Below are 10,605 nucleotides of genomic sequence, written 5' to 3'. Positions count from 1 at the left end.
TGAAATATCATTTATCTATTCAATAAAATAAAGGGATAATTTCAGAGACATTCCTTCAGGTTTGTCTTTATCACAATGACCTCCTTTGTGGTTTGAGATATTACGCTCGCTAGGAACGCTCACCTCCCTTATTTTCATTTTTTTTTTGTAACGAAAGTTGGTTAAAATGAAAAGGTTGTATAATATTCCAATTATGCCCTTTTGGGCTTATTTATAAGGTGCTAAGTGTTATGCCACAATCTTCTCATTAAAAACTCTTCTTGCTGCAAATTGTATATAATTATCGCTTCAAAATATAAAAACATATGTGATTGAAATCCTCTTTCACATATTTGGATTTAAAATTAAATCAAATTATTATAGGTTTATTACACTCTGACTTTTTTGTTGAAGTAAAATCTTTGAAATTAAGAACACAAATATGAACTACCTCTGAAGCTATTTATTTGAACATATAGGCTTTACATATTTGAAAATATTTAAAGAAACAACGGACTTTCAACAATAATTGTAGTTTTCTGGGTCAATTTGTTATTTTCAGTAATGGTTCGTTCAACTTTTCTCTTGTATGTTGTACTAGAAACATGGATTAATCATCAAGTTTGACATGCTTTCCGTAAATTTCTTAATGTCATTGTGTGTTGTTTTGCTTTTCATTATTTTCTGTCATTAAAATTTATATGAAACTGCGATATCTCTCATTACATATGAACACTGTAGACTGTAGTATAAGATTATATTCTTGGACCATTATCATTACTTAATATAATCCAATAAGTTGAAAGGAATGTCCTTGGGTGAAAAAAAGGTCAATATATCACATTTGTAAAGGTAAAAATACGCTCTAGGTAAATGCAAATATTTGTACACAATGTTCTTAATTGTGATGTGTTACTTTTTTTACGTGTTTTCTTTCTATAAAGAAAATTATTTTTACTGCTTAAAGTTCAAATGTGAGAAAAGGAATTTTATCCCGATTCTTTTTATGTATTCGAGAAGTGCAAGAAATTTTATTTTGTAACGTATAAAGAATTGTGTTATAAAACCTAATACTTAATGAGTAATACCAAAAAAAGGGCATTATTGCAGTATAATACAATCTCTCCATTTGAATCAACTTTGGTTACACTAAAATGAAAATAAAAGAGATGGGCGTAATATCTCAAACCATAAGGAAGGTCAGTGTGATAAAGACAAACCTGGAGGAAGGTCTCTGAAATTATTCCAAAAATAAATTGTTGAATGAATCTTTATATGTTCTTTTCCGTAATTTGACACGAAAAATGCTTTTTCAAAAAGATTATCTAAACATAAAATATTCTTCTAACACTCATAAAAGCATACTCAAGCAACCATTATATCAAAATACTTCTTTTAAATTATTTTAAAATGTAGTAATTCACAAAAAGCAATTGATAAAAGTTTTGACCAAACAACCTTTTAGAGCCTGTTTGGAAAGCCACTTGGGAATTGGATTTGGATGTAATTACACAGTTTGACATGTTTATCTGGCCAAGTAATTACTTGGTCAGCATGGAATTGAGTGTAATTGGAGGGAATTACATTGTGTAATTACAAGGTTACTTTTCAATTGCTTTCCTTTTTATTTATTTTCTTTATATTTATTTTACTTTTTAATTTTAAAATATATTTTTCTTTCCAAATTATTTATCTTTTATTTCTCTAACTTTACTTCTTGTGATTCTGTAATGGCTCGTATTTTTTAATTTATTATTTGTTTTATTTTCTTCATTTAGCGTAACCGCTTTATTATTTTAATTTTGAAACTACACCTCCTAATATTAGAAATAATGAGTTATTAACAAACTTGACATATAATGAGTGATGTCATTAAATTAGAATTTCATTGCTAAATGAGGTTATAAACTTATTATGTTTTCCTTTTCTTTTGAATTATATTTACTTAAGTTATATTGAAACTTATTTTATATTATGTTGAAATTTGACATATGTTAAACTTTTTTGGAAAATATTAAAATATTATTAATTTGTAACATATATATCAATGATTTTTACAATATTAGTTATACATATATGATTACTAATTAATGCATTTTCAAGAAAAAATATGTATCTTAAATACCAAATCTAATACATCATTTATACTTATAAACATAAGTATCATTTATAGGCATATAATTATCATATGAACTTTTAAGTTGTGATAATTATTTTATTTAACATTTAATCTAAATGTGTAATTACATTTGTGCAACCAACCATATGTTTGTAATTACACTATAAATTTGTAATTACGTTATGATAAACAAACTAGTCATCATAATTACTATATTGTGTAATTACTATCCTAGTAATTAGACCAATTCCAATTAACAGGTGGTTTCCAAACAGAGCCTTAATATATATATATTTTTTTTAAAAGGTAGGCTTTTGCTTGTTTAGTTCGATTTCAGTCTATTTAAACTGTTTTAACCAGTTGCATAAAAGTCTGACCAAGCTGAACTGAGAATTGAGCCATAACTACAGTGAAATAGTAGTAATAAATACTACTAACTTAATTCTGTCATTTTAATTTGTGAGTATTAATTTCTATATTTCACTTATAGTTTGTTTTTGCTGAAATTTTAGGTTCCAAATGGGAAAGGAAAATGAGGAATTGACAGAGCAAGAAACTGCGATATATGATCGTCAAATTAGGGTTTGGGGTGTTGATGCTCAGCGAAGGTACTATATATACATATACCTGTAATATATATTTTGACCTTGTATATATAGCGTAATTTTTCACTTATCACTGGTTATAATAGGAAAGTAAATGTTCTTGGTATTTGTGCACTTATTGTGGTCATACAGTGAATGTAGCTAGACTGTGGATTTAAGTTGCATACATAATTTTTTGCACTATTAGGTTATTTAGAAGTTTATCCTAGGTAGATAATCGTGTATGGTAAGTAAGTGTAGATTGGTAACATGAAAAATGTGGCAAGTAATCTCTTATATTATGAGATAATGTGAACATTCTTTACACTGTCAGTGTGTACTCTTCAAAATTACCTAAACCATATGTCGGAAAACATGGTCCTTGTAGCTGTCTAGAGACACTTTTACCGATAATTGAATGAGAACGAGGATGATTTTGTAAGGTTTTCTACTTTTTGGTATACGCCTGATATGTGGTTGTTTATAAAATGTTTATTACTTGACCCAAAAAAAAAAGAAGAGAATGAGGATAAAAAGATAACCAATACAAAATAAGGTAATTTGAAGATTGTTTATGATGATCAGGCTGTGGGTCGTCCCTCTTCTCCTTAGGAATGGCAATGGAGCAAGGACATGGTGGGGGCGGGGTAGCGCAAGGTAAAGCCTTAATGGGGCGAGACAGGAGAATACTTCAGCAGAGCAATTTGGGGTAGGAGAGAAATTGATTTTTGAAAAATGTATAGTGATCGTCGGCTCGGCATTGGAAACGATTAGCAAGTGACCCACTCTCAGATTAGGATAATAGGGTTATGACTTGACTTTAGTCAGCTAGTGTTTCTCAGTTTTGTGATTTTGTTAATTTCTTGGTGGAGTGTAATTGGGTAAATCCATTAATAGGTGGATCATGAGAAATTGACAATTTAGGAGATGAGACTATAGTGCTTCTATTTTCTCGTGTTCTAGTTGTTCCACAAAGCTAAGGAGAGTAGTCAATACTCTATAAAGATTTCTAAAACCGTAAACACATTGGGTTTTACCATTTGACTATAGGTTTTTGATTAAAATTGATGTAGGGCAAGGCATCACATGTCCCACCCTGCTTTACCTATCTATTTGGCATCTCTATGTACCATCACTCTCCTTTCTTGAGTCATCAAAGTCTTTTTGACTTGGTATGGATCAATCCTTCTATGCGACTAGCGCTTCAAAAGGCGAAACTCTCAGTCGTCCCATCCATGAGATTCAATAGAGATTGATGCTTTCATTTACAACAACTCTTGTTGGCTTTTTAGCACGTAAGCTGTATACTTTGAGTCCAAGTGACGGTGATTTTCTGCAGACTGCTGAATATTTTCATCAAATCTGAATGCTTCCTTTTTCCTAAAGTCAGTATTTTATGTATGTTAAGGAAGATGGAGTTTATTAGCTTTTGTTCTATTGTAGCTGGTTACTCTTTCATTGCGCAAATATCTTCTGTTTTTCATATCGTTTAAGAATGGACACCCAGACCATTCATACTCGATGCAAACTTAGCTAAACCATAGCAGAATGGAAGTAAAGAATCCATAGAGGTGATACCAACTAAAGATTTGTATGTTGATTGGGATAGCCTACCGCAACTAGTTTTGGATCGCGTAATCATTGATTGATTGACTGGTTTAGTGTATATCTCTTCAAAATAAGGTGAGGAGCAAAGGTGTAAATTTCTGTGTTACATGGACTCCTCCGTTCTCGGCCTACCCTTCTCAAGTTCGTGACTTTTGCAATGGTACTTGGATCCTCCAAAATACACTGCAAATGCCTACTGAAATTTGAATGAACTCCTATGCCTACCTGAATCTGATACTTGTACTTAAGCACATGTAACGTGTGTAGATTTTAGCCCAGTATAACTTGTTCTGAAGGAAGAGGCACACCGATGTCCCTGTGTTCACATGAAGGGCAAATGGAATGTGTGCTCATCCCATGACTTATTTTTAATTTAAAAAACAGTATTCTCTATCTTCAAGAGAATGGCATATACAATATTTTAGATAGATATCTGGTAGAGCATCTAGTTCTTTCATTTTTATAAAAGATTCTACTATTTTATTATTTGTGACAGGTTGAGCAAATCCAATATATTCGTCAGTGGACTGAATGGGACTATTATTGAGGTGCAACCAGTTAATCACTTTTTTGAGTAAATTCAAATTGAGGATCTTCAGATTATATTAACTTCTTTTTTCTCCTTTTGCTTTCCCAGTTCTGCAAGAACATTGTCTTAGCCGGAGTAGGTAGTTTGACGCTAAATGATGATCGACTTGTAACAGAAGAGCTACTGTCTGCTAATTTCTTAGTTCCTTCTGATGAAAATATGACCCGTGGGAAATCACTTGCTGAGCTTTGTTGTGAATCACTGAAAGATTTCAACCCCATGGTTTCTGTTTCTGTTGAAAAAGGTTGGGATCTTTTTGTGCTATATTTTATTTATAAACTATTAAACCTGCATAGTTCCTCTAACTCATCAAACACCAGTGCATTTGCGCTTTTTATTGTTCTTTTGATCTGGTAATGACTTCCTAAGCTAGCTTAATTTGCCACAATGGGCATATGATCTAAAGTTGAATGCATGTTGAATACCATGTGACTGTGCTAGTGACGCAGTCAATTAGTACTTCGGGATAGATTTGTTGAGAGAAAGATACAGATATCGAAGATGGTTTTTTGTTTACCTAAGTTTTTTGTATTGCAATTAGTGTTACTTTCAGTTTTTTTTTGTATCTAGTATTTTTCAAATTGTATTCCAGGTGAAAGCATTCTCAGAATATACATTAGATTATAGCAGTTAATGCCAGTCTGCCAAACTGTGATTTGAAGTGGGCGTCTACTCTATATGTGGCTTAGATGCTTTTGTCTAAATAGATCCATGAAATAATTATAATGGAAGTCTTGGATATAGAGCCTCTGTTGGTATCTGTTGGCACCATTAGTAGTCCAAGTTTCAATTATCGATGCACCCTAAGTAGTGTTCTGCTGGCTTCTTATTGCTGCTTTACCGGGATGCGCCAATAAATCAATTGCATCTCTACCCCATGCTGTACTATTTATACACTCTCAAATCATGTTAAAAGGTGCATTAAGAAGGTTCCTAACATTTCACTTCGGACTCGAGTTCTGAGCTATATTTCCTATTTGGTTTTCATGATATGCAGAGTCAGGGGCATGTTAAGCACCCTTTATCTATCCAATGTGATGAGTTACTGCATCAAAGCATTTAAGATTCCAGTTCCTATGACAATATGCTATATTTTTAGGTGACCTGGCGAACTTCGATGTTGAATTCTTTCAGAAGTTTGATACTGTTGTCATCAGTTGTTGCTCCCTTCTGACGAAAGTATGGACATTCTTCTTGCTTGTTGAAAATAAATAAGAGGGTTTTTAAAATGAAAATATCAGTTTTATGATTTTCCTTTTGGTAATGTTCCTTATGCAGAAATCAGTTAATGCGAAGTGTCGCGAGTTGCCAAGACGTGTCGCATTTTATACTGTAGAGTGTCGTGATTCCTGCGGTGAGATATTTGTTGACTTGCAGAATTACAGCTACTCCAAGGTTACAACCAAATTCATTTCTTTTAGGCCCCCTTTGGTTCAGTTGGATTTAGTCCTCAGATAGAGCGTCTCCATGCTTAACTATTATACCGCTTGAGTTATTTTCTTTTGACCCTTTTGTTCAGTTCAATCTAGTCTTTTGCACACATAGGTGTACTCTCTGAGGGCCTATATCTTGCTTATCATATCGCTAGATCTGAAGAATCTCTTAAAATCCCTTTATGACTTCTGCAGAAAAAGAATGAGGAAACAATTGAATGCCAACTACAGTACCCGAGTTTTGAGGTATGCTGCATCAAAGTATCAACAAAGAAAATTTTGTCCTGTTTAGCTGTTATGCTGTTTTAGTCAACTGTATCGATGATATTCTATCTTCTTATTCTTATTTTTACTTTTAAGATTTCAGTCTAAGCAATTATCAGAAATGTCGAAGTCATCCCTTTGATCTTTGTTCCAACTTAAGTTAATGGACAACTATATCTGCCTAGCAGAAAGCATATGTATGATTAATGAATAATAGGTGATTGCAGCCAGTTATTGTTTCATACTCATAGCTGAAACCTTATGGATCTCTATATTTGCTTCTAAACAGATTTATTTGCTCCATTCCAGCTGCATGATGGTGTATATCATTGCCTAATGTCTATGATGTTTTCCTTTATTGATTTTCCCTTTCAATCTTGTGTCAGCACTGCTTTTTGTTTTTCTGTAAGTACTTTGTTTCAGCACTATTGGAAGTTTGATGGTTGATAATCCATCTGCTTAACATCCTAACAATTTTATGGTAGCTTTGAAGCTTGTCACAAGTATCTGGCAGCTTTTAAGTGGAAACAATTAGCAGCCTATGTGATTGTCCATAAGTGTAACCTTCTCATTTCAAAGTAACAAGAACCTCCTAACGTTCAGCCTAGATATAGTAGTTTAAGGAAAGGATTGATTTGACCTAGAGACGACATCCTTGCAATTTGCATTACCCGTTCCATTGATGAACACCTCAACAAGGGTTTCTAATGTGCCTTTTGTGTCTCATCACTTCCATTTTCTTCACGACCATCACCAGACATCAAATAATCCACCTTGACGTGTTTCCATGTCCAGTGTCAGCACTGATGAAGTCCTGCAACACCAGTTCAGACATAATTATTATAGACATGATGGTTGCATCTAGATTTGAAATCCTAAAGGATCTCATACTCCCCAAAAAGTAATAGACCAAATTGTATGGAATTCCTTGGAACAGGTAGACTTTTAAAGGCATAATATGCTTTAAAGAGAGACAACAAGGTAATATAAACTAAAGATTCTTGTTATCCCCTTTAACATTCAAAATTTGATAAAAAGGCTTGAGTTACTAAATTGTGATGGTTTCTTAACCTGAAGTTAATTGGATTTCTGTGTTGCAGACTATTTCATAAGTTTTTCATTTCAAATGGCAATTGCCTTACCTAAACTTCTGCAGGAAGCCATTGCAGTCCCCTGGAGATCTCTACCCAAGAGAACGACAAAGCTATATTTTGCCATGAGAGGTAAAACAGGTTCTTGTATTTTCTTATGCAGATGTAAAGATGCTCTCTAAACCCACTTTGCTCTCTGTGCAGAGTCAGTCACAGGCTGTTTCCTACTCTCCCCCTTCCCACCCACCATTCTTCTTATCCACAAGCTGATATTATGAAATAACTGACTATTTCTGGTGTTCAAATTCTAATAGCTTGCTGCAAAAAAGCGTCAATTACCAACAATGAGAATATCTAAGATGCTTGACAGGGTGCTTTCCCCAGACTCCACTTGTGGAATCACACTGGGTTTTTTGTTGTTATTGTTGTTGTTGTTGTTGTTGAGGTGGTGCTTTCTAAAATTATGATGTCTGTGTTCTTCCACATCATATGATATTTGTGGCCTTCTTATCTGTTGAAATTATAGTTGAGTGGTAGCGATCTCGGTAATGTTCCATTTTTTGGTAGTCTGGACACCAAATATACTTTAAATAGTTATCTTGGTGCTGGTTTTCGCTGAAAGTGGTATGGTGACAAAGTGATAGGAAGCCCACAATTGTACATTTTGATACATTAGCCTAAAGTGCAACAGAAAATTTACTTAAGTGTCTTGTCCTTGACTTGTGGACTGGTTATTCTTTGCAGTTATAGAGAGGTTTGAAGTGCTTGAAAAGCAGAATCCTCGAGATACTTCTGCAGATGACCTTCCGAATGTTCTGAAGTTGAGGAAGGAACTTTGTGAGGCACAGGTACATCCCAGAGTTCAATATGCGCGAATATAATGATGTAATGCATTTCCTCCAAGTCATTTATTGAATTTGCCTCTTGATTTGCAGTGCATAAATGAATCTCAAATCCCGGATCCTCTCCTGCAAAGGTTGTTAGCAGCTAGAGTTGAATTTCCTCCAGTGTGTGCCATTATAGGAGGAGTCCTTGGACAGGTGATTATGCTGCTGTCTTCTTCAAAATTACTATTCGCACCTCTCAACTTTTTCGCTGATTTGTTTTTTGTTTATCCTTATAGGAGGTTATAAAAGCAATATCTGGAAAAGGAGATCCCCTTAAAAACTTTTTCCTCTTTGATGCCATGGATGGCAAAGGAATAATAGAGGACATATCTAATATCAACTGCTGAGGAGTTAGGGATTCTATTCAGGTTGACAATGGCTTGTGCTGAAAGTTGTTTAAATATGCTAACTTTACTTGTATTTTGTCTCCAATGGATATATACATCCAATATTTTAATTACTCAACTAACCATGTGTTATCTCATTGATATGACTTAGTTCAGCTTATGAGGGTTAATCTGATTACACTCTGGTCAAACATCATATGCTGATTTTATTTCTTATTCAACCATGATGGTATATCAGAAAAAAATATACAGAAAAGGCTGTTAGCTACCAAAAAATAACAAAATAAATTATTGAAACACTGTGCTTAATGAATAATGCTGTGGCCCTTTCGAAGGGAAAGATCTTTTGGTGGATTGGAACTTTAATTAAATACTCCATTAACAAGTGGTGCAAGATGAAGTTGTCTAACCACTATCGCCCTTTTGCCCTTTTTTGTTGATTATTACTATCTTTATGAGTGATGATTGCTTCATGATTATTATCTTTAGAGAATAGAAGAAAAGTCTGGGATTTTAAAAATACAGAATGAACTTTTCCAAACTGACAAGTTTTGAAAACCTCTCACGTTCCTACCCCTGCCCTCTTATTGAGAAGTCTTTATTACTCCTATATAATGTAATATATGTTAAACTGCTCGGGTTTACCAAAATACATACTAACCATTTATCTTAATGTACTAAACCTTTTAATTCTATAATAAGAGTTTAGCAAGAAGTTAATTTGATACTTACCTCTCTAGTATTTTCATCTAGGCCTAGAACAAATACTCCAATGGGATTAAAAACCCAAAGGTGTATAAAGATTTTACTCGGCGGAACTAATACCCAGAGGCGGAATCAAAATTCAAAGCTTGTGGGTTCGGGATTCTAATTTTTTAAAGTTACTGGGTTCTTAATTAATAAATTGTACATATTTGTCAAAAAATTTAATATAAATATATAGTTCGGACAAAAATTATTGGGTTTGGCCGAATCCACACCCGAAGGGCTGGCTCCACCCCTGCTAATACCTGCATGCATGGGTCGTCAAAATATATTCAGATATACGGTTAAAAAAACAGATGTAAGGTTTCTCTACAATAGTAACAAATGCTACCGACAAAACTATTAATGACTAGATTGGAATTTTAACTTGGGATTTTAAATGAGTAGGTGCCGTGAGTTTATATTTATATACTCACTTTTATTCAATTTATGTGAACTCACGTGATCGGATATATTGTTTAAGAAAGCAAAGAATTTTTTTTAATTTGGGATGTTAAATGAGTCACATATATTTTGTTTGACTATAAATTATTGCACAAAGATAAATTGTTTCTAAATATAGAAAGATGTCATTCTTTTTTACACGGATTAATAGAACAATAGATCACATAAATTGGAACTAAAGGAGTATAAGAAATTAGAGATTACTACAAGTTTTAAGAGTGGACGATGAAGCTCTACTAAATGGTTTAAGATGATTTTTCAACGGAGAAATAGAATTGGAAAAATCCGCCTGGTAAACATATCACTTTATATACACACACTTGTCATGGTTAAGTAATTTAATTTGATGAGGTAAAAATATGTAATAATTAACCATGTCGTGTACCTATTACACCAAACTAACGACTTGCATGCTTTTGTTTTTGCCATTTCAACTAGAAAACTGCAGATGAAACATAAATAGCCGCCCACCAAAATAATTGTAAGAAAATGTTT

At 33.3% G+C, this 10,605-nt stretch overlaps 1 protein-coding gene across 2 annotated transcripts; it reads left to right on the top strand.

The window, feature by feature from the left end:
- The first annotated feature begins 2,393 nt into the window (after positions 1-2,393).
- Positions 2,394-9,083, top strand: LOC132601947 (SUMO-activating enzyme subunit 1B-1-like). 2 transcript variants are annotated; one of them, XM_060314996.1, is made up of 11 exons: positions 2,394-2,518; positions 2,611-2,706; positions 4,787-4,838; positions 4,928-5,123; positions 5,979-6,058; positions 6,158-6,274; positions 6,508-6,558; positions 7,733-7,799; positions 8,412-8,515; positions 8,603-8,707; positions 8,791-9,083. In XM_060314996.1, exons 2-11 carry the CDS (start codon positions 2,618-2,620, stop codon positions 8,899-8,901), a joined length of 972 nt encoding a protein of 323 aa, XP_060170979.1. In that variant the 5' UTR covers positions 2,394-2,518; positions 2,611-2,617; the 3' UTR covers positions 8,902-9,083. The 2 variants fall into 2 exon arrangements, with proteins under 2 accessions (XP_060170979.1, XP_060170982.1); XM_060314999.1 differs by having other exon boundaries at positions 2,460-2,515.
- Positions 9,084-10,605: the final 1,522 nt, after the last annotated feature.

Source organism: Lycium barbarum, chromosome 1 (genome assembly GCF_019175385.1).
Source record: "Lycium barbarum isolate Lr01 chromosome 1, ASM1917538v2, whole genome shotgun sequence".
Lineage (NCBI taxonomy): Eukaryota > Viridiplantae > Streptophyta > Magnoliopsida > Solanales > Solanaceae > Lycium > Lycium barbarum.
Note: the sequence above shows the minus strand (reverse complement) of the source record. Positions and strands in the feature narration are given on the sequence as shown.